The sequence below is a fragment of the Phacochoerus africanus genome, chromosome 9 (assembly GCF_016906955.1).
Source record: "Phacochoerus africanus isolate WHEZ1 chromosome 9, ROS_Pafr_v1, whole genome shotgun sequence".
Classification (NCBI taxonomy): Eukaryota; Metazoa; Chordata; class Mammalia; order Artiodactyla; family Suidae; genus Phacochoerus; species Phacochoerus africanus.
In genome coordinates this window covers 16302341-16327355 of record NC_062552.1, presented here as the reverse complement: position 1 = coordinate 16327355, position 25015 = coordinate 16302341, and the positions used below count along the sequence as shown (strand labels likewise).

Genomic DNA, 25015 nt, shown 5'->3' with positions numbered 1-25015 from the left:
TCTCTTTTCTTTCTTCTTTTTTTCACTTTTCAGGGTCACACCCAGGGCATATGGAGGTTCCCAGGCTAGGGGTCTAATCAGAGCTGTAGCCGCTGGCCTACACCACAGCCACAGCAACACCAGCTCTGAGCCACATCTGCAACCTACACCACAGCTCACAGCAATGCCGGATCCTCAACCCACTGATTGAGGCCAGGGATCAAACCACAACCTCATGGTTACTAGTCGGATTTGTTTCTGCTGAGCCCCGACAGGAACTCCAGGATATGAATCCTGTTAATATTTGATGAAGGTTTCATCTTCCAAATTTTCAAATATGCACAAACTTTGGTTTCCAGTTTCAGAGATTTCACTGACCTCTTGAAATCTATACACAAATGCCAGGTTAAGAATGAAGCAAAGTGCTAATGATTCTAATCAGTTAAGAACCTGGATGCCAACAGCCACATTATCACATTGTCACTTGACACTGACAAATCCCAAAAGCTATAGCAGTGGATGGCAGAAATAAAGTTTTTCCTTTCCATTTCCTTGCTCAAAACAAATCATCATGTCCTTTCTAGTCACCAAAAGGGTGAACAATTTTGTATATAACAGTTCAAAATGTATTTGCACATTTTTCTATTATTTTAGAAAGTTTAAGCCTTAAGGAAAAAAAAAAATTAAATACCCTATGTGAACTGTTGACTTCAGTTTGGAAATTCTGTATTTTTGATGAAACACAAGCCCAGCAGGTACAGAGTTTGCTATCATTTTGAAAACTATGAACCATTTTGCAAAAGTCTGCCAAGCCAAACATACTATTTATGTTCATAAATTACCATGCAGCAAAAGTCCTTGAGAGATATCTAACGTCTTTTACCATATAAATTAATTTTGCTAAATATACAATTATATGAGAATGTAAGGCCATTTAAATAGAAGTAAATATACAAAAATTAAGAGTAGCAGGAAACTAACTTGTTACAGTGACTATAAGATTTCTCAACCAAAAACAGATGAAACTTTTAAAATATCACTATGATTAACCTTACATTTATATAACAGACATATAAAATTTTGCAAAAAGAAATACAATTCAAGCTGAATAAATGGTAGCACATCAATGTGACCATTACTGTATTTTTCAGCAATATTTTACTGTGAAATATGTTAAAAAATAACCAATTTGCTTTATTTATAATTTGAATGTAAGAACAGTGCTAAGCAGCAAGGATTTATACTCCACATGAATCAATTTGTCCTCTCTGATCCAGGTTATAAGGGATGCACTAAAAATCAGATGCGACTTTAAGACATACGGGAATCTGAAAGGAAGATAGCAGTTATTTTAAATTATTCATAACACAGGGAGAACCAGAATAGCCTAGGTAAAAAAAAAAAATCCACTAATAATTCCCTTATCCCTTAATGGTCAACAGCTTTAATATCTTTTCCCTACCAGTCAACCCATAAAATGAAAAGACAAATTGCCTGATTTTAATTTCTCCTCCTTGACCATCCGCTGCTGACTCTCTGATAGAGATTATAAAAAGCGGTGGAAGCTAAGAAGCAGGAAGGGAAAGAAAGAAGCTCATAGCCTAGAAAATCTACAAATTCAATAATCATACAATGCGCTCACTTGTTCTAGGTAGTCCTAAAGATACTATCTATTACTGTAATGTTTTGGGAGGACAAATAACTGAAGCCTATCCCTTAGACGGATTCCTCCCATCGTCTAGTAAAGCTTCACAGAAGTATGGCTCTTAAGCGAGAAACACATATGACAGCCATCCACAAACTCTTTCAAAACTAGATATTTAGCCAGATATGAAGATAGCTCAATGTGTTTAAGACATGCGGTCAAAGAACAACTAAACTTAGAGCTCTCACATCATTCCATACACATGTATTAAGTGCATGTTATCAGAGGCACTGAAATGTCAAGATGAACAATACAGCCTCTCCCTAAGGATGTTAAGTTTTGCTGGATTTCCACGTAAATAATTACTGTGATACACCATGATGGGTGCCAACAGATATATGCTGGATGAGTCCAACAAAACATGAAAGGGATCTGGGAAGTATCTGGGAAGATCCTTGAGGAGGATGTAGTATAGTCAAAAACATTTTAGAATCATTTGTTATGTAATTTGGCCAGTTATTAAAGCTTTCAAAGACTTGGCTTCTCAATCAATAAAATAAAGATAATGATATCTATACAGCTAGCTTATTGTAAGAAGGAAAAGAGAGAATGCGTATAAAGCAAGCAGCATGGTTTTTAGAAAATAAAAGCACCTGAGAAACTATACTGCTATTACTATAATTATTATAATGCAGTCTTGAAAAACGTTACCAGTGTTTTTGGGTGCCCAGGTGTCAGTAGTCGCCGAATCACTGTCACTACCCACATCATGCCTTGATGGGTTTAGGTGTGTTATGTTCAGGCTGAATTAATACCTTAGCTGTGGGCTACCTACAACTCAGAGGGTAAACTAAGCAAGCAATGTAGTTTTAAGAGTAATCAAATTCACAAGTGGCTCCACCTAGAAGGTCACAGGTCATTACAGAGGAATACGCCAATGTTACTTTCTTAGCAGTATCAATAGAAAAGCAAACACAAGGGGAATGTATCTCTTATTTGCCACAATAGGGGCAATATATTAGTCAATATATCTAGTAGCAAATATTAGTATATCTGATTAACTCAATACTACCAACTGCCATCATGTAGTAAGTATGAGATGAAAAAAAGTGAAAGTAAAAATAGCAAGAATATAAAATAGTTTAAAAAATACAGGCTATACAGGAGGCATCATAAGGGCAGGAAAAGGAAGAGGGAACAGGGACACAATGGAGAAACCATGTTCAGGACTCCGCACATCATAGGATCTTATCTTTATCCTATTAGGAATGAAGATGCGTCACAGACTTGAGATGAGGTAAAAGTTTTTAGTCTATTGCTTTATCTATTCTTTCTGCCTCATATCCAAATTTAATAAGTTTTACATAAGCTTATAATTATGTTTCTTCAATTCCAGGATGTTTTCCATATATAAACATATATATATATATATATATATATACACACACACACACACACACATATGTAAATATATATTTGAGATTATCCTTGTCAGTTACGTCATCATTTAAAATGAAACGCTGTTTTTTTAAAAGGCAGTGACAAGTTAAATATAGGGGTTGTAGATGTTCCAATCAGATGACTAACTTGCATGCTTGTTGATGATTAAGAATTTTCCTTCCCCTTCTTTTATTTTTTAATTTTTTGGCTATACCCGAGGCATGTGGAAGTTCGTGGGCCAGGAATCAACCCACACCACAGCAGTGGCCTGAGCTACAGCAGTGACAATGCGGGATCCTTAACCACTAGGCCCAAGGAATTCCCTCCCTTCCTTTTATGCATCACGCATTTACTCGATATCTACTATTTAAAGTGCCACGCATAATGTTAGACTCTCCATAAAAAGCTTAGTGTGCATCTTAAGTGTAATATGCATCTTTTGTTCTTAAGATTTAATAAAATGTACTTCCAGTAGGCCTATTTTCCATACCACACGTTCAAATAATGATAGAAACTTTGGTATTTTCCTTTAAATGATCTCCCCTTTAAACTGCTGAACTAAAGGAAAAAAAAAAACTAATAGAGTTTAAGAAAGAAATCTCAAGAGTCAAATGATTGTGAAGTGAACAAAATGAAGAAGAAGAAAAACAGCCTGGTGAAGTGCTCTATAATTACAGTTTGTAGTGTGAAGTGCCTTCTAGAAACACAAGAAGGCTGGGTCCTATGAAGACAATTTGCTGGGAACCCTCACTGTAAGGGTATTTAAGCATCAGAGTAGTTATTCAAAGGTGGCTTCCATCTAGCCCTACAGTTAGAAAAAAAATCATCACCTGTCATTCACTGGTGTTGTTCATTTCCCTTATTTTCAGATTTCCTCGTGTTTTCTTTGTTCCTTATTGATGAACTCTCTTCCACACTTTAGCTAAATAATTTCTGCAGTGGTCTAGGCTTCGTGCGAGGAAGATGGAGAAATACAATGCATTGGAGGGTGGGGGCTGAGGCTCCCTGGCTTGGCTTCCTTCCCTAAGGCCCGTTTTCACACTTGGAAGCCAGTGATGCCTGTGCAGCTCAGATACCCTTCCTGTTACAGAAGGATGTGTTAGTGGAACCCGGTGAGCTCCAGGCTCTCCCACTCAGAGGAGGAGAGAAGAACCACCCACGTGCCCAAGTCTTGCAAAAGGGACAAAGGAGGACGTGGAGAGCGCTTCCAGGTGCTCGGGTCTTTTACTCTTGCGCAGCCTTGCTGCTCTGTTTCACTGGGTTCCGTTTCCTTGGGATTGCTTTCTCCCTGGTGTGGCACAACAGGACAGGGTGACTCCCTGCTGATCAAGGGCAGAGGAGCGGTGGTTTTCTCTGGGACAAACTCTCCACCTTGAAGCACATTTTCTTTGTGATCTTGTGCTGCCTCCTCTGGCCAGAATGTGAAGACCTCGAAGTTCACATTAATAGAGTGGACTCTGCAGTTTTATTTTATGAAGAAGGCTCTTCCTTTATTCATTCTTTTATTTATTCATTCATTGAGCCACTACAGAGTAGGACAGGTCCTGAGACAGACATGACAAGGCCAACACTATAGATATCTTAAAGCAAGAATTTTAACAAGGTAATGTTATGACAATCACTCTAACCATAACCTGTGAATTAAATACCTGGTGTTTTTCCAGGCAAGGTGTACAGCTAAGTTTAGCATCTTCTGTTGATTTTCAGCAGCTCTTTCGGGGCATCTGTTTGGAGGTCAACAACTCTGGCACTACTTTGGTGCTGAGCATAAGGGTTTGCTATAAATGCAACATTAGTTTCTGCTATCTTGCAATTAAAGTGCTGAATTTATTCCAAAAGGTATTAGGCTACTCATCTCAGAGCCAATACATTATTTTTTCTCCTTTTATTTACTCCTCACTTGAACATCTCTGACTATAGCTATTTTTGCTTGATCTCTGATGATATGTATTTTTTTAATCCAAAGAAATTGGAATGTTATCAGCTGCATTTTTTTTTTCTTTTTTGGCTGTCATGCTGCATATGTAGTTCCTGGGATTAGATCTGAGCTGCAGTTTGCAACCTACACTGCGGGTCCTTAACCCGTTGTGCAGGGCTGGGGATCAAACCTGCGTCCAGAGACACCGCTGATCCTATTGTGTCACCGTGGGAACTCCCATCAGCTGTATGTTGGCAAGGCTTACTCCTCTTCCTACCCACCATATATCTAGCACATCTCCTGGTCTTCATGATGGATGTCTCACATTTACTACAAACATAGCAAGACTGCTACAGCTCTGAGTATATCTGATTTTCACAAAGTCACACTTTTTCAAGTGCCAAGTCAAAGGGTTAAGTAAAAACTAAAATGCCTGAGACTTATTTTTATTTATTTATTTATTTATTTATTTTTTGTCTTTTTAGGGCCACATCTGCGACATATGGAGGTTCTCAGGCTAGGGTCGAATTGGAGCCATAGCCACCTATGCCACAGCCACAGCAATGCCAGATCTGAGACATGTCCAGGACCTCTACACAGCTTGTGGCAATGCTGGGTCCTTAACCCACTGAGCGAGCCTCATGGATACTAGTCGGGTTCTTAACCGACTAAGCCACAACAGGAACACCTCTGCAACTTATTTTTAAGTAGCAAATCATAATTTCGGTACATTGGACTGAAGTTAACATGTAAACCACACACCTTTACTAAAAAGATCTGCCTAAGAAAATGTGAATAACAAAATTGAAATTGCTAAATTTCTTCATTAAATATTTATAATTTGTGATCAGATGGCATGGAACTCTTTTCAGAATTTCTAAAATACATTGTTGATGTTAGGGTGACTTTTCAGCAACAACCTCAATAAGTACAGGCCGCAAATCAAATCAATAGGAATAATCTTTTAATTCTTTGAATCTTTGTTTGTATTCATGCATAAATTTCAGCCACTATTCTTGCTTTTGGAATTCTGCAGTGTTGTTTTTCTGCACAAACTAATTGCAAATAACACAACTGATTAAAAACACAAGTAACTTATTTTCATACTTTGCCCATGATGTTCCAACAACACTTATGAGATTTCTTATCCTTAACTATGGGCCTAATATAATCTTATTTCTCAAATAATCATCTTAGATCCTAGTATGTACTTTTTCAGTGGTTACTCCCTTGCCCATATTCTCTGCTTATATTTATTGCATCATTTGCCATCAAGTACCACAGTTTCTTGTGCACGTTTCTCTAGCTTAATGGTAAACTACTTGAGGGTAGGCATCTGATCCGTGCAAAGCACAGAAATGAAACCAGGGATCTCATGTGACCATAACTCCCCTTTTCACAGTGGAAACAAGGGAATCAAGTGGAAGAATACCAAGCTCGACATCTCTGATTTCACTCTGCTCTACTACCAGACAAAGGGATGAAAGTGAAAACATCTTTAAACTTGACAGCACAGTATCCTCACTGGTAGGGCTAATAGTAGTCGAGATAATGCAATGTTCTCAGTTGGTTGCCAAATCAATGCAACGTAGCAGCAGTTCTGAAGAGACAAGGGTTATCGACGGAGGAATGGAGGCAAATTTGTGCATTGGAAAACTGAAGCGCTACAAAGGAGAAACAAAGGACTGTGACAAGATGGCAACTTTAATCCATGGTGAGGAAGCAAAAGTAAGATGTGCAGACTGACAAAGAAGGAGATGTGAAATTCCCGGTTCAGTCTCGTTAACATGGGACCACAAAAAATTGTGCAAGTGTTTTTTTTTGGGGGGGGTTGCACCCACAGCATATGGAAGTTCCAGAGCCGGGGACGGAACCAGAGCCACAGCAGTGACAATGCTGGATCCTTAACCTGCTAAGCCACCAGGAACTCGCCGAAAGTGCTTTGAAATGAAGCTCCTGTGATGGCACTGAGGCTGCCATGCTGTCTGGACTGGTTCATGTCTGGGTCAGCATGGAAACGGGGTGCTTTTCCTTACCTCCAGATGCTCTAAAATGTAAGGTGGATTTGTCATGCCAAGTCTCAGCATTGCTCCCTCAGGAATCACTTCGACCAGTTTCCACAGGAGCGTGGGGAGACTGGTGCCGATATCTCTGCCATAAGCCCCTGTGTCTTCGCTGGTCAACCATATCTCACATACACCCTCTGCGAATCAAAGGAGATAATTAACAAATCTGTGGCAGAGCTGTTTCCTTCATCTTACAGCTGCTCACTCTTTTTAATGCAGTATTTCTCCACACTATTATGCAGGCAGGCTGGGTATTCAATTGCAGAGAAAAAGCAGATTATCCCGCAGTGGCGCTGGGTTATTAAGTTCATTTTATGAACACCAGAGAGTTACAACAATGCTGTAAATTATCAGTGCGTCCTATGGAGTGATTAACATTTACAGCCAATCAGTTCAACCATGCTTCCTCCAAAGCGCTTTGATCAAGACTAAAGCTTAAGTCCCATCACACAGAATACCTATTCTATTGAACAGCATAAGCCCCAGAACTAAAACAGTCACTCCACAGAATAGGTACTATCAGCAGTTAACTCACTAATCAGTCTGTTACCGATACAAAGAAAAATGTCAAGTGTGGTTAAGGCTTAACTCACAAATTATTAATTATGAGGTACCCATTTCTCCTACAGCAACTGTACTAATTTTGTTTTCTGTCTTCAATTAGGAAGAGAGTACACTGGATCGCTGCCTTCAAAGAAGTTGGCTGCTGTATAAACTAAGTATTTGTGTTGGGAAATCTGTGTACTAAAAATAGGACAGGTTGCATCCTATTTTCCATTAATCAAACTTTAGGAAAATGGGTATGTGTTTCGCTGTTATTGTTGCCACAAAGAATCCTAACTTCAAACATTATAGCCTGCAAAAATTGAGAGGAAATATTTCTGGATCACCTCATATTATTTAAAATAAATAAAGCAGAGTTAGCAAGAACCACCCAAGCTTTCAGGGCACACAGAACCTTTCAGAATGCATATTCAGTTAAAGGATTAGCCTATGTTAAAAGGCCAAATGATTCACAAGGCTAAAATAAACAATGAAATGGGCCTGTGAAATTTGTTCTTACTAACATGATTTGTTGCCTCTGAAGAACCTCAACACACACACACAAGGCACACAAACAAAGACAACAGCCGGAACCAAAAGTCTAAGTTTCTAGGAAGAGTCTTAAAATTATAATTTTAAATTGTCTGTAGTTGACAGAAGAACTTCAAAAATACATTTAAATATTCCTAGCCAAGAGAGACAACAAATAAAACCACAGCTTCTATGTGACTGTGAACTTGAAACGTACAGAAGCAAAGAAGCAAAAAGGAAAAAAATCTTCACTCTCTTTAATGTGTTCCACAGAGGTGGAAAAATATACATCAAGTTAAGATCTCCAATCATTATGTGTCCTTTAGAAGAAGAGATACATTTACTTTGTCAAAAAACTAGCCAACCTACATAAAAACATGTTCACTTTTCCCCACTTGACTATCTTTCTGAGATAAGCACATCCTCATCCACACCCAGACAACATGGAAAATATAAGGACAGAAATAAAATTTAGTTTCCCCAAAGTAAAGGAGACATCAAAATACAGCTCCATTTTAAAAGTTAGCGATGTTTTTAGTATTTGAAAATCAGTAATGTCACGAATATATAGGTTTTCTTAATTTAGATATGTAGATTCAGAAATTAATAATCATCTGCTTAGTTTTAATGATTTAATAAAAAGTTTTATCCTCAAAATAAATAATCTGGCATGTCCACAGGCTATCTCCATAGCCCTATAATTTTATAAACATTCTCTGTACTTGGAGTAAATATTTTTCTATTGGAAAAAAAATGGCTTGCAATTAGTGGTATCATCTTTTTTTAATATTACATATGCCACTAGACGCTGGACTCATACAACCTTTTTTTTTTTAAATCTTATCACAAAATCCACTCCAGGAAAAGAGATGGCTAAGTAACAACATAAACGGATTTTAAAACATTCTGAAAGAGGTTATAAAAACAGGACATTATCCATGATTTTCCAGTTACTGGCATTTGAGCAACACAATATGAATATTTTAAAATGAACAGAATAATTTTAATTTATAATTTTTCCATCCAAATGGTTCCATGTTACGCCTTATGTAGAGAGACTGAGTTCCTGGAACAGTGCCTTGCTGTTGCTAGATGAATATAGAAGGGGAAAAATCGCTATGAATAGGAATGGAAATAACATCCATGCAGCAAACAGCAGCCAGCTCTTAGAGCTGCATAGGTGGGGACCAATAGCCCCCTGGTGGGCAGAAACTTCAAATTAAATCACAGAAAGAGGAAGCAGCTGTAACACTAAATCAGCAACAACAGGAATAATGGTCTTGATGTCTCCAAGATCAAGGCTGCTAAAATGCTCGTTATAACAGCAACCCAGTTTAAGACACAATGAAATGAGAAAACATGTGCAAAATGTGAAATCCTTGGACTCGAAAAGAATTGTGCCTTGCCGAGGCAATCCAAAAATTTGCTCTTAATGTGAGGAGGTTCACATTTTGTAAGGTTATGTTTCAAGCATTCATTCTAATGAGAGCTGACCCCTCACCGAGTTAGGATAGAGAAAGCCATTTCATGGCAAAGGTGAGGCTCCATGTGGAATCCCCATGCCTGACATCCTTTTCCCTTCGAAGTCTTGTGATTATTCATGGTGCAAGCAGTTCCTGCCAGGTCAGTGTGCATATGAACTCACCAGGGAAACAGAAGGCTGTGGTCTGTAATCACTAATGGATATTGGGATACATGCATGCTTCTATCTGCAAACTTAATTGGTTACACTTATGGACAGAAGTGCTTGCCTAAACAGCTTCATTCCTTAAGGACTTCAGTTATGAGCTATATTCCCGTGCACATTCATTTCTTTATTCGTCCATTAAACATTTATTAGTCCCTTACCTACTATGTGCCCTGCAGCCCTTCCAGCTCATGACAGATATGGAGTCATCATTAAACTGCTGTGATCTAAGACTGGCTATTACTCAGGAGCCAGCAAGGAGACACTGAGAGATATCCTGTGAACTTCACATGCATTCCTATCAGTGGGGATGGTGGAGGGGAGTGGGTGTTGGAGAACGCAGCCTTAGAATCCAAAACGAAGGGCGAATGAGCTGGCTTGAAATGGATATGATGTCAACCCCAAGGAGACAGATCCAGTCTGCACTACAGCATGGATTTTGATTAACACACGTCAGAAAAACAAACACATGAAAACGAAAAAGAGAAGCAGGCAGGAAGAACTGAGATAAGAAAAGTGAATGCCCAGTAGAAAAACTCCCATGCCTGTAAAAATAAATACATGCAAAAGAAAGAAAGTAGTAGCATAAACATGGGAGGCAGAAACGAGCTTCTTTTAAGGGTTCAAGGAGAAATCTTAACTTTTTCCTAAATTGTTCACCTGACGTTTGTTCATGTTCCTAAAATTATTGACTCTGACTTTTCCAATGCATATTAGGTTCATAAGATCATACATCATCCTTTCGTTGTATTAATTTTGGTTAAAAAAATAAAGAAAGCAAATACTAGGAAGAAATGAAGTGCATCTTACAAGGTAAAACTCTTTAAAAAGCTTAGTTATTAGAATCCATTATCATTTTACCCAAGTAATTACAGACCAGCCTATAATTGAAATGCTATTTTCCCCTCAATAGAGAGCAACTTCAACAGCTGGATTCTAATCTCTGCTCTACAGTAATCTGAGATGAAGAGGATGGAAAAAGCAGAAGACATAAAAGGTCAAATAATAAAGATAATATCCTCAGGAAAACAGTCTCACAACAAAGAAAATTCTTTCTGAAAAGCCAAAATTTGCTAAAATTCAATTTCAAAAGATTCTGACTCATTATAATTTTTCCCATGTATAAGCTTCACCGTTATAAAATATGGGTGAAGACTGACTTCATCTGGTCAGAAAAGTGATATTTCTCTAGTAGTGTTTGATTTATCATTGGGGAAAATTTCCACCGTAATAAACTGTTTTAATTATTCCATTGAGTAGAATCTCTAAAAACAGAGATTACAGAAATATAAAAACTTTATAAACAGCACTTAATGGTATTAATATTTAAAGGACACTAGATGGTCAGAAAACCTACACCAACTAAACATAATTAAAAAAAAAAAAAAATCACCTCATGCGGAGAAAAGGGAATGCTCCTGCACTGTTGGTGGGAATGTAAACTGGTGTCGCCATTATGGAAAATGATATGATATGGAGGTTCCTCAAAAAACTAAAAATAGAGTTGTCATATAACCTAGCAATTCCATTGCTGGGCATATATATATCTGGAGAAACTATGATTCGAAAAGATACACACACCCCAATGTTCATAACAACACTCTTCCAAGACATGGAAGCAACCGAAACGTTCATTGAGAGATGAATGGATAAAGAAGAAGTGGTATATACATATATACAATGGAACATTACTCAGCCACACAAAGAATGAAACAATGCCATTTGCATCAACATGGATGGAACTAGAGATTATCATTCTAAGTGAAATAAGTCAGACAGAAAAATACCATGATATCACTTATATATGGGATGTAAAATATGATACAAATGAACTTTTTTACAAAATATAAACAGAGTCATAGAAATAAAAAACAAACTTATGGTTACCAGAGGGGAAAGCGGTGAGGAGGGATAAATTAGGAGCTTGGGATTAGCAAACACAAACTACAAAACATAAAATAAATCAACCCCAAGGTCCTGCTATATAGCACAGAAAACTATGTTCCATTCTTGTAATAAACCATAACAGAAAAAAATATGAAAAAGAATATATATGAAATATATAAATTTATGCATGTTTATTTATCTTTACATAAAAAATGAATCACTTTTCTGTACTAGCTAAGACATACTAGTCTCTGATATGTGCTGTACCAGAAACTAGCACATTATAAATCAACTATACTTCAATTAAAAAAATAATCATCTTGGGAGTTCCCATCATGGCTCAGTGGTTAACGTATCCGACTAGGAACCATGAGGTTGCAGGCTCAATCCCTGGCCTTGCTCAGTGGGTTAACGATAAGGATCCCGGCATTGCCGTGAGCTGTGGTGTAGGTTGCAGACGCAGCTTGGATCCAGTGTTGCTGTGGCTCTAGTGTAGGCAGGCGGCTACAGCTCCGATTCGACCCCTAGCCTGGGAACCTCCATATGCCACAGAAGCGGCCCTAGAAATGGCAAAATGACGGGAAAAAAAACCACCTCAAAATCTGCTATATCGAGAGTTCCCGTTATGGCGCAGCAGAAACGAATCTGACTAACAACCCTGACGTTGAGGGTTCGATCCCTGGCCTTGCTCAGTAGGTTAAGGACCTAGTGTTGCCCTGAGCTGTGGTATAGGTTGCAGACGTGGCTTGGATCCTGCATTGTTGTGGCGTGGGCCAGCGGCTACAGCTCCAATTCGACCCCTAGCTTGGGAACCTCCATATGCCATGGGTGCGGCGCTAAAAAGCAAAAAGAAAAAAAGAAAAAAAAAATCTGCTACATCTTTCTTTCTCAGAAGATACGTTCTCTCTCTTCCATTTTGTGCTATTACTAGCTTTGCCTTTCCTTTCCTCTTACAATTCCATCCAGGAGTCTTTTTCTACCATCCATCCCAGCCTTTATTCTCCATTTTCTCCTATAGCCAATAAGGAATATGAATTAATCATGCACTGTGTATTATATTATATTATATTATATTTATTTATTTTTTTATGGCTGCACCTGTGGCATATGCACAGGTGGATCCTTTAACCCACTACACCAGGGCGGGGATTGAACCTGCATCTTGGCAGTGACTTGAGCCACTGCAGTCAAATTCTTAACTTACTGCACCACAGCGGGAACCCCTATGTTGTTTATTATGCATTACATTCTCTGCTCTTAATTCCCCATTCTATTTTAAGGGTCATACTGTATATATTAACTAGATTTTCATGGGCTCTTTCTTAAAAATAATCTTAGACAATTCAGAAATGAATACGACTCTGTTTAAGCATTGAATGGTCATGGAAATATCTTCAATGGCATTGTTTCTAAGTAATCATATACATAAGGCAGTCTTCTATCTCTTTAGCTTATTCATTTAATAGTGAATTAAACAATATAACTCCTTTGGTCCCTTTCTAATCCTATTATTGGACACTCAGCGATTTTATGTTTTCTATTTAGATAAAAAGGTCTCCAATAATAGTTGTATTAAAGAGCATCAGAGCAGATCCAATCAAAGGCTATCTTTTACAGAACACTCATCTATTACTGATAAATACTCAATTAATAGGCCACCATAGAAGACAACTGTTACTCAGTTAATTCTCCAATTATATCATGTTTATACTACTTTTATAAAGTTAAAAAAAAAGTTTATTAGTAACCAGAAGGGTTTTTTCCTTTTTATTTTGAACAAGGTTAAACTTAATCAAGGTAGTACCATTTATCCCTGGATCTCTTTCACCTAGACTCACGAATAATATTTTGTCACATTCGTGGGCACTGTCTCCACATCCACAAATACACATTTTGTTTTTCTTTGTTTTTTGTTTGTCCTGAACCATCTGAGAAATAGCTGCAAACATTATATGGTACTTCACCTCTAAACATGTCATCATATAGTTTCCAAGATCAAGAACATTCTCTCCATATTCTCACAATACAATCACTACCTACCGAACGCCATACAACACTGTAGTTAGAACTCTACGTTTGGCACATGCTGCTTCCTCTGTCTGAAACACCTTCCACTCTTCTTTGCATCTGAATACGTCATCTAGGAAACTTTCCTAACCAACCATCCTACTTTGGACACTCCTGTTCTGTGCGTCCAAGCATCCTGTACAAAATTCTGTATCACAATGCATTATAATTATTAGTTTAATTGTTTGTATCTCCTCATAGGATGCAAGCATCTCCTACGTAGAGATGCAGAAACCTTGTTAATGCATTTATGCTTTGGATCTATTACGGTGCACAGCACATAGGAAGTATTATACTCTGGTTCCATCAAACAATGGATTTAATAAGATTGTGATCAGTAAAAATGCCAATTAAGTATAATTCAGATAATGGCTGATAAGCATCTCTTTGTTCCCACACATGTGCATATAAACATACATGTAGGTACATGCACACACACACAGGGTGTAGACAGGAGTGTACAAGGTTCTGCATTAGACAATAAAGAAATATCAAAATGAATGTTCTTTGGACAATATGAAAATGCAGCCTGAATGTTGCAAAGCATGCTGCATAGTCTCTGAACATCCCCAAGTTCTCTATTACCTTATAGTAACCAACGGATAGTATGGCAAGTAGATACAAACATTTGTTACTTAGAGGTAAGACTTTTTACTCACACGTAAGTTCAGATGGATCAACTACCCGTAAAACAATTAAACTTTAAAATGATCTTTTTAGTGCTTTAATAATACAGTTAACAAAGATATAGTACTTCCAGAGCATCTGACATTGCAATTACAGTTATACATAGAAAAAAAGTTGTTGGCATAAATTGATAATATTGCTGCTAAACAAAAACAGCCTGTTTATTTCTTTTGAAAGGTCATAATCAGATAAAATATTCCTTATTTCCATACTTCTATAAGAATTTGGAAATAACGAAAGCAAAAAACAAACTAAACACCACAAAAGGATGACATGCTTTTTGAAAACAAGGCATCTGACTGCCCTGTCTCTAAAATTGTCCATAAGCCTCAATGAGGCAGATTAAGTTTTCCTTTTTTTTTGGCTTTTCTAGGGCCCCACCAGCGGCATATAGAGGTTTCCAGGCTAGGGGTCGAATCGGAGCTATAGCCCCTGGCCTACACCACAGCTCACAGCAACGCTGGATTCTTAACCCACTGAGCAAGGCCAGGGATCAAACCCCGCAACCTCATGGTTCCTAGTTGGATTCATTAACCACTGAGCCACTACGGGAACTCCAAGTTTTCCTGTTAACACCAGTGCGTGTTGCTCCATATACTGGCTTTTTAAATACCCCCAGAGAGAATACAGACAACTGCGTCTGTAAGGACCCTCTAGTGTTTCAGTAGGATGTGGGGAGAGATGTTACTTTGTCTTAAAAAAAAAAAAGTCACAACAGGATCAACTCCCGGCAGTATAAACAGTACAGATAAAAAAGGAAATGGGAAGAAGAAAGCAGAAGATACCTAGATGCCTATAATGTACTACCTATTTTCAGAAAAGACTAATATGAGCTGATTGTGGCTACGGACAGAAATTTATATAGATTCCAAGACACACTTAAAGAGCCACAGAATAGTTTAAAGTGTAAAGGAAACTAAGGAAGAAAAAGATTTTGTGTTATTTTGGCCACTGAACTCAACTGAAGAATGAAGAAGAAACAGAACTTAAATTTTTAAAAGAAGAGAACAATTTTATGACTAATATTTTCTGGTCCTAAAGATCTTTCTCAAACGTGAACTCCACTGAATATATAGTCAAATAGAACCTGAAATTTCTGTAGTTATAATTAGGGAACTTTTACTTTGAATATAAATAAATATTTCAAGTATCTAAACAGCAAATACAGTTGTTTATTCTCTATCACATTCTTATGTTCAGTTTGAAGGTACATCAAGTAGGTGTCCTCATACAAATCAACGCCATTCATTCGTCCACTCATTTCTTCTCTCTTTCTTCTTCTAGCAAGTATTTGTCAAGTATTATCATGTGCCAGACACTGTTCTACATCTTAGAGAAAAGGTCTCTGCCCTCATGAAATTTATTCAAGTGAGAGACAATAAACTGAGAGATAGAGAATACACTGTCAACATAAAGTAAATGCTGACAACATGCTGGAGAGCAGGATGAAAGGAATGAGTGATAAAGTGGGTGAGAAAGAACATTGCTATTGTTGACAGGGAATAGTTGAGGAGGATGCATGATGCCACAAAACCTGAATGAACCACATAACAAGCCACGCAGATCAGTGCCCTGAAGAAGAGCACGTGCAGCAGAGGGACTGGAAGTGCCAAGACCCAGATCAAGCATGTCTATAGCTCTTGGGGAACCACAAACTGGTCAGTGTGGTTGGGGTGAAGTGGATGAGGGATGTGTGGTGAAAAGAATTGTAAAATGGGAACCACTGGTGACGGAGCTCATAGGGCAGAGTTAAAGGAGCAAAAATTACAGGTTGAGCACCTCTTAACTCCTACATGTGATGAATATGCAAGGTGCGTATTATACTTGCTGGTGAAAGCTCTCAAGAACCCCATGTTTGAAGATACTCTCAAGTTTAAACTCATGAATATTCAAAGCAGTTTGAGAATTCTCAAATCACCCCATTTAGTATATAAGAAGGGACAGGAAAAGAAATAGAAAATGACACTGTCCAGTTTTTCTTTAAAAAATTGGTTAGCTCTTTTTCTGGAGGGGGAATTTATTATAATTGACCAAAATGCATGAAACAAGGCTCACATGTTTAAACAGAAACAAGTAAAAGGAAGCCAAGACCAGTAACAGATTTATGCCTTCTACCTGGAAGCACCTAGAGGGGAAGGAAATGGTGCCGGCCTTTTACATCTCCTTTTGCTTCTTCCTTCTTCCCAACCAACAGAGCCTAAGTACCACTACTGGGTCACAGCCCATCACTGAGCATCATTTATGCTGACGTCCAATGAACCAACATGTGCCACAAACTCAAGAGGCCTCAAAGATGGCGAAGCACCGCTACATCTTCAGAAAGAAAGACAAATAGTGAAAATAGCATCCTCTCTTATGAAGCGGGAAAATAAGCTCATCTTTAAAAGTCTACTACCCACACACCAAGTAACCATAACGATGAATAGAATAATTCAGATCAGTTTAACGCTTTTTAACTATAATTAGCAAATGACCAAAAAGTGGGCTAGTGAGTTTTATAACTTGTGCCCTTTCCAGGTACAACATCACAGATCAGAAAATATTGATGCTTTCCGGCAAATAAAAAAGTCAAAAAAGGGAGAAAGAGGTAAGTGCTATCCCTAGATAATGCACAGGTACAGTATGTTCCTAGGACAAAAACATGTTTAAAAGTTTGCAAGTTTTACAGAAAAGCTGATGGTTGTGCCTTGAAAAGAATCAGATACACACCTCAAACATCAACTACCTCTTCAATTTAAAATTTCTAAGAACAAAGTACTACAAACATCTGCAGGTGGTATTAATAAAAGCTGATTTAGTATGTTTACAACAGAATGATATACATACCAATAACCATCTCTATAACTTGATAGAGACATGCTAATTAAAACTATATCCACCAACATGCCTGTTTCTATATAGGAATGTGTAATATCCAGTACAAATTGTGGACTCTTGCCATATTAATAACAACACGTAATTTTAATTAAAAAGAAATAATGTGAGGATTTCCATTTCTATACATGAAGGAATAAGTGTTACAAGAGTTTTCTTAATGCTATAAATATTAAGCATTAAAATTTGACAAAATATATGAAACAGCAATCATCAGACAAGGAACAAAGGGCAGTGCAGGACTACGATTTTTGAGGGAACCAAGTAAGGTGAGTCCTAAGACTGCCTGTCTTACTGCCTGGAGGCATTTCCTAGGCCTCGGCACAGAAAAGGGAAACCAAAAAGAGCCTGATGATCTTGCTGAGCTGAGGAGACAAAACTGGAATTCAGAGAGCCTCCTTTACGGGGTGAAATATTATCAACGACAGATGTATGGAGATAGAGCTCCAAAGATCAGCAGAAGGCTCCCCAAGTTTCTGGCTGAGCCTACATCAGAGAACCATAAATCCCAAGGTTGGAAAAAGAAAGCTAGGAAATCAGTAGGACACATAATTCCTTGAAGTCACGGAGGAACAGTTTGCGTTCCTAAAAGCCAAAAGAAAGACTTCAGAATATGCAAGTCGTTGGATAGAGTTCTTAGAAGGGTATCCGCTTTGGTGGCAGAGGAAAATTTGTGTTAAACTAAAAACTGCTCTGTACTTATACCAGCATACCTTAAGAAGAAAACCTCAATAGCAACAACAAATAAAATCAAATGAATTTCAAACAATTTAACTCTAAAACAGAACAAAGTCCAAATCTCTTTCAAAGAACACAATAAAAACCAAAATGAAAATCAAAATTCCTGACCTCCAGACAAAAATTACCAGGCACACGGAACACAAAGAAAATACTGACTATGGTTATCATCAGGAGGAAAATCAATTAATAGAAACAGAGTCACAAAGGACAGACATGATGAAATTAGCTATTGTAAATGCAGTTCATATGCTCGAAAAATGTGAACACAATGAGAAAATAAATAAAAGATTCCAGAAAAAGATGCTACTCAAACTTGTAGAGATGAAAGTGAAAACCTAGTAATAGAAACTATCCAAAATGAAGCAAACAGGCAGAGAAAACTGAGAATAAGCATGAAGAAAATGATACCAAGCCGACTAACACATACATATTTATACTCCTTAAAATAATGGTTGGGTTTTTTCCAAATTTGATGAAAACTATAAACTAAAAAGTTAAGAAACTCAATCCACCTCAGTTGAATAAACAAAGAAAACCCCACAAAAGCATATTAAAAATAAACTGCTTTTTTGAAAATAAAGAGAAAATTTTAAAAGCAGTTGAGGATGGGGATGACATTATATACATGCACAGGCATAAAAAAGGCAGAAAACTTCTTGTAAGAAACTATGGCAAACCAGAAAGTAATGGAGAAACACCCTCGAAACACTGAAAAAATTTCCTAGAATTTTGTATTCAATGAAAATAGAAAAATAGCTGTCCAAAAGAAAAAAAGAAAAATAGCTGTCCAATACAAGGGCAAAATAAAGACTTCAGACAAACAAAGGAGAGAGAATTTATTACCAGCAGACCACTTCTCTAAAGAATAATATGGATACCTAAGCTCTAGAGCAACCTCCAATCAGTCAATCAATCCAAGAGGTATAACTAACAAGGCAAGAGTGGAGATAAAATTGGAATCCTAATACTCAATCCAGAAGAAGGCAGGAAAAGAGGAAAGAATGAATAAGTAAATGACAGAAATGATAATGAATCATTAACTCCAGAGGAGTCAGGAGTGGGAGGGAATCATGGAGAGATGTACACAGGAGGCTTCAACATGATAATTCTTTATTAAAAAAAAGTCTGAATTGAGTATAATAAAATGTTAGGATCTGTGGCCCAGTGCAGTGGGTTAAGGATCCAGCCTTGCTGCAGCTGTGGCCTAAATCACAGTTGTGGCCTGGATCTGATCCCTGGCCTGGGAACTCTACATGCTGTGGGATAGCCAAAAAAAGAAAAAAAAAAATAAGTTAGGCTCAGATATAGCTGAGATATAGTGCTTGTGTTTAACTGTGTTAATTTCTAGAGTTTTCTATATTTCAAAAAAAGTTTATAGTTTAAATTTTGAATGACAACTAATGATCCCCGTCATTAAATGAACATTGGTAAAGTTCATCTTTTTGTTTCATAAAATACTAGCAGCTAAATCAACCAAGGAAGCCCAGCCAGTTTGTTTAAAAATAAGTGTTTCTATAAGCATAATAAAATGAAATAACATTTATTAAATTCTGCTATGTGAAGCTAATCTAGGTAGATAGTATTCAATATTTAAAAATAGAATGTTAATTCTTCTCTAGCCTAAGGAGAAAACAGAACGCCATTTGAAAATAACTACCTCATGGGGGAAAAATGATAATTTCTTACCACCAATAATTCAACGTTTCAAAGAAAGATAAAATATAGTTAGTTGGTGACACTGGAGAAAACAACAAGCCAATAGCTCTGTTGACCTTGTCCTCTTCTTTGCCCTCATTATTCCAATTCGGGGTTCTCCAGTTTTCAGCCAGACATATAAATTTAATTGCCTTATTAGAAAATGCCAAAAGACTTTATTCACTTTATTTTACAAATACAGACTCTGAAGACCAGAAAGGTTATGCAACTTGCCTAATGTTACAATAACCAGTGGCAGAGCAGGGATAGGAATTACTCTCTTAACTTTCAAGGAAGGAATTCCAACATAATTCTTGCTATGCCAATTCGGTGACCCAACGGAGACACCTATAAAACTTTAGCTATAATTATGGCAACATAAGAAGAACCAACTAAAATCCCCAAAGAAAGAAAGCTTTAATGGCATTAGAAATAAGAGATGACTGAAGAAATCAAAACAATGCATAAATAATGTAAGAGTATACGCCTGCACCCTACTGAACACTTAAAATGTGACTACTGCAAACTGAGATATTAAGTACAAAGGATTTGAAAACTAACTATGAAAAAAAAGAATGTAAATATCTAAGAATTTTTCAGATTGATTATAAAAGAAATGATTAATTTTTTGATATATTGGGTCAGTTGAAATATAAAACAAACTATTTTTTTTAACTTTTCTTAATGTAACTACAGAAAATTTAAAACTACACAGAGTTCCCGTCGTGGCGCAGTGGCTAACGAATCCGACTAGGAACCATGAGGTTGCGGGTTCGATTCCTGCCCTTGCTCGGTGGGTTAAGGATCCAGCATTGCCGTGAGCTGTGGTGTAGGTCACAGATGCGGCTCAGATCCAGGGTTGCTGTGGCTCTGGCGTAGGCCGGGGGCTACAGCTCCGATTCGACCCCTAGCCTGGGAACCTCCATATGTCGTGGGAGCGGCCCAAGAAATGGCAAAAAGACAAAAAGAAAAAAAAAGAGAGAGAGAACTGAAACAACTGACGTGAACTTTAGTTCATTAATAAAGAGTATTTTCTTTTAAATAAGAGAAACTGAGAATTCTGCACAGTTAGATGATTGATAATATGTATAAGATGCTATACATTTTATATTTCATTTGCTTATGTTTGTTTTTGTTTGTGTTGTTGTTTTCTTAAAGTATACAAAATATTAAATATATAAAATATGCCATTAGCAAACTCCCAATTCTCCTACAACCAGTTTGTATGTTATGTTTAAGTCATCTTTTTCAGGCACATTTTATATATTTAAAAAGCAAGATTATTCTATTTAAGCTATACTCAAAAGTTCCTTAAATCTTTAATTCTCATCACTATATATATGTATATATTGTGTATATATATATATTTTTTACTACAAATAGCATTTCCCAACTTTGATACATTCAAAGGTCTACACATTGCCTCTAGTTGTAAACCATTATTTATCTTATGATTAAAAATGAGGAAGCAAACACAGAAAATGGCTGAGACACATGACACATCTATCACTAATTAACACATGAGTTAAAAAGAAATTCTTACAGCAGAAATTGACAAAACACTGTAAATCAACTATAATAAATGTTTTTAATAAAATAAAAAAATAAAATAAAAAGCTCCTAATTTCCAAGTCTGACTTACACAACTTTTCTTCTTGGGAGAAAAATGAGGCATCACTGAAGCACTCATGCTAACTCAAAAATAACCAACATCCCTCCAGGCATCAGTTCCCCTCCATGAAGACATTACAATGAAATGATCCACCTTTTCCTCCATTCTTGAAGCCAATACATTACTGTGATAATTTTCTAACTATGGAGAAATGATTTAAAAAGAAATTAGAGTACTGATGGTAACTGCACTGGTCCAAACTCAGTCAATTACAGCAAAATCATTATTCTTTTTTTTAGAAGTTGGTTAAGTTCCTTAAATGCTTTAATTTACCTCTATTAAGTATGTAAAATCTCTTCCAGGAAACACAATTTCCATATTTCAAATGGGTTCATTTAAATATTCTTTAAAAAACAAACAAACAAAAAAAAAACCTGTGGGGGGAAAAATTCTTATTTTGTATGCTGAAATTTCCTAGTTCTTTTGTGTTATTTTGTGTGACTTCAGCTGGATGGGGATTAAGCTGAGGTCCTAGAGATGGTCTCTTTCATTTATTGCTTATTTTAAAGATTTTGAACAGTTTGCATGGACAGTAATTTCCTCAGGGAATAGCAAAGGAGGGAGGAACAGGCAGAAGGAAATATGGAGAGAAATATCTCTTTCTAACATACCACAATTTATTTTTAATTAGGTTTATTGTGCACTGTGTCTCTACTCCACCTCCAACTAGGAAGAAAGCTACAGTAAGGTTGAGAGTTTCATTTGTTTTGTTCACTGATGTTATCTCCTCTCCTGCAATAGACCAGTACCTGAGACTTCATGGGCATCCAATGAATATTTGTTGGCTGAATTATTCAATTAATTAAAAAACAGGAGGAAAGGAACACATGAAGCAGCTGAGAAGGAGGAGATACAGGGATAAGCACGTGTGGGAATGAACTGGCAGCCCACAAGTGCAGTTCTCAGGCTTGTCAAAGTTGCAGGAACATAAGAAGGTGAGAATATTTCAAAGAGAACACAAAATATAGATGTCTTTTCCACTGTAGCAAGAACTGCGCAATCAGACAACACCTAAAATATATTGTTCCCATGTATTTAACAGGATAAACTATGAAACAAATGGTAGAAATAATCATAATAAACTGAGCTTCAGCTATTACATGTTTTCTACTGATGCACTAATTTGTCATCTTTTATACATGCAGCCAAGTAGGGGGTAGCTATCAAAACAATGAGAAAAGGTTTTCTGAAAAATACTGATGATTGAGAAAATTCTACCCATTAACTTAATATTTTTCTTTTGAAATGAGGAAAAAGAAGACAGCATTATTTTAACAGGAAAAAAAAAGCAGAGTTTCCCCAGAGAATCATTTCAAGATCATACGTTTATACAGGAGTACACTTTTTTCAGTTCCAATAGAACTCCACACATTTGAAATATAGAAGATCAAGGCAAAAGATAATACCCCAGAAGAGAAAGCACAACTGGTGACCAGATCTTGAGTTGCAGTGCCATTTTCCCATAAAACAGTAATGGTCACTTGGAGAAAGGGTAGTTTCTAGGACTGGCATAAAGTAAAGCACAAGATGAGCCTGAAACATTTTCTGGTGCCAGAGAGTAAGAAAATGCTTTAAAAAATGGTTAGTATATCAAAAGAACACAGGAGCCAATGCGAAGAAACTCTCAATGGCCAATTTAGGACAATTTGAGCAATAATGTAAATAATGGCAGTAATGGAATTTGGAGTATGGAATAAATCTCATGAATCCATATTTACATAAATATTTTAAAACAATAAGTAGGGGACAATGCACAGTTCTTTCTTATAATTCCAACTACTAATTGTAAAAGGAAAGATTAAAAAAAAAAATCACCAACTGGCAAACACCACAGTAATAATCACTGGAGGGAAGAATCATCAATGAAAAAGTTAGTGGCAAAAATATGAGGAGAAACAGATTATTTGCATAGCCTTGTAGTATATCCCAATAGGATACTAACTGAGAAAACGAGTAACTTCACAGTGGAGAAACTTGGCAGCTACCACCTTCATTAAGTGATAAAAAGTAACCCCACCTGTAAGGAGGCTGCTCAGCATCATGTATCTGGATGCCTTGAAAAGTGCCCATCCCTTCAGTGGTATTCTTGCCAAAAATACATAATCTTAATTTAATCATGTAGAAACATCTGACAAACCCAAATTAAGAGAGGTTCTTGTAAATAACTGGCTGGTAACTTCAAAAATGTCAACATTCTGAAAGACAAAACAAGGCAAAGGTACTGTGCCCGACTGGAGGTGAGAGTCGGGAGATTTAACTACATGTAAGAGGAGACCCTGGACTGGATCCTGGACCACAGAAAGCATTTGAGAGGGGCAATGGCTGAAGTCTAAATAGGGCCTACAGATTACATAACAGTACTACAGCAGAGGTAATTTCCTGGTGTTGGTCAATGAACTACGGTCATATAAGGTATTAACATTTGAGGAAAGTTGTTTGAAGACTAAATGCGAACTCTCAACTTTTTTTTGCAACATTGTCTAAGTCGACTTATTTCAAAAGAAAACTTAAAAAGCAAGAAGATCAAGGCAGGGTATTGGTTAGCAGGAGAAAAGACTCAGTGTTTCCGAAACCTTTGCTTACTACTGCTTTATTGCAAAGGCTTCAGGTGAAGTTTAGGTAGGGCAGACCCAACCCAGTCTTTGTCTAATGCAAATCAAGAACCCAGTTCCCTGGACAATGAAGACAGATTCCTGATTAGAGCAGCTAATGTGAGGCTGCTTCTACAAATTATCCCCCTTATTAAAAAATCCATTAAATGAACAGAATCGGAAGAACTCTTCTTCGGAAGGTAAAAATCTTCACACACTATGTACATCAAGAAGAAAAATGTGGGGGTTCCCTCTGTGGCTCTGAAGTAAGGAACCTAACTAGTATCCATGAGGACATGGGTTCAATCCCTGGCCTTGCTCAGTGGGTTAAGGATCTAGCATGCCTGTGGACTGTGGTGTACACCGCAGATGCAGCTCAGATCCTGCATTGCTGTGGCTGGGACATAGGCTGGCAGGTGTAGCTCTGATGTGATCCCTAGCCTGGCAACTTCCATACAATCTGGGAAAAGCAAGCTGTAGCAAATTATAGGCGAGTCCCGTTGTGGGGAGCCGGGGTTGGGGCAGCTGTGTTTATGAGCAAGGAGTGCAAAGAGGGGGCTCTCCAGCTAGAGTCTGAGCAGTAAGTTCATTGGTTTAAGGAGAGGGAGCTATATTTGGGGATGTTTATAAGATATTTATAATATAACATCAGGAGGTAAGTCTTGGGCTTCTGTAAATCACATATTTATGAGAAATCATTCTTTTGGTTAAGTTCCGTTCTTACAGTGCACGAGTAAGCTTCTCCATTCCGTATCCTCTGGTTTTATTTTATTTTATTTTTATTTTTTGTCTCTTTTAGGATTGCACCTGTGGCATATGGTGGTTCCCAGGATAGGGGTCAAATCGGAGCTGCAGCAGTTGGCCTACACCACAACCACAGCAACGCCAGATCCGAGAGGCGTCTGCGACCCACACCACAGCTCATAGCAATGCTGGATTTAACCTACTGAGTGAGGCCAGGGATCGAACCTGTGTCATGGATGCTAGTCAGA

General features: G+C 37.3%; 1 protein-coding gene across 8 annotated transcripts in view; it reads right to left on the bottom strand.

Annotated features, from left to right (window-relative positions):
• Positions 1 to 25015, bottom strand: part of CDKAL1 (CDK5 regulatory subunit associated protein 1 like 1) — a 654131-nt gene that overhangs the window by 262338 nt on the left and 366778 nt on the right. For all 8 annotated transcript variants that reach the window (XM_047795483.1, XM_047795484.1, XM_047795482.1 and 5 more), the window contains exon 10: positions 7019 to 7185. In XM_047795483.1, coding sequence (XP_047651439.1) covers positions 7019 to 7185 — 167 coding nt within the window. The remainder of the gene's footprint in view (positions 1 to 7018; positions 7186 to 25015) is intronic.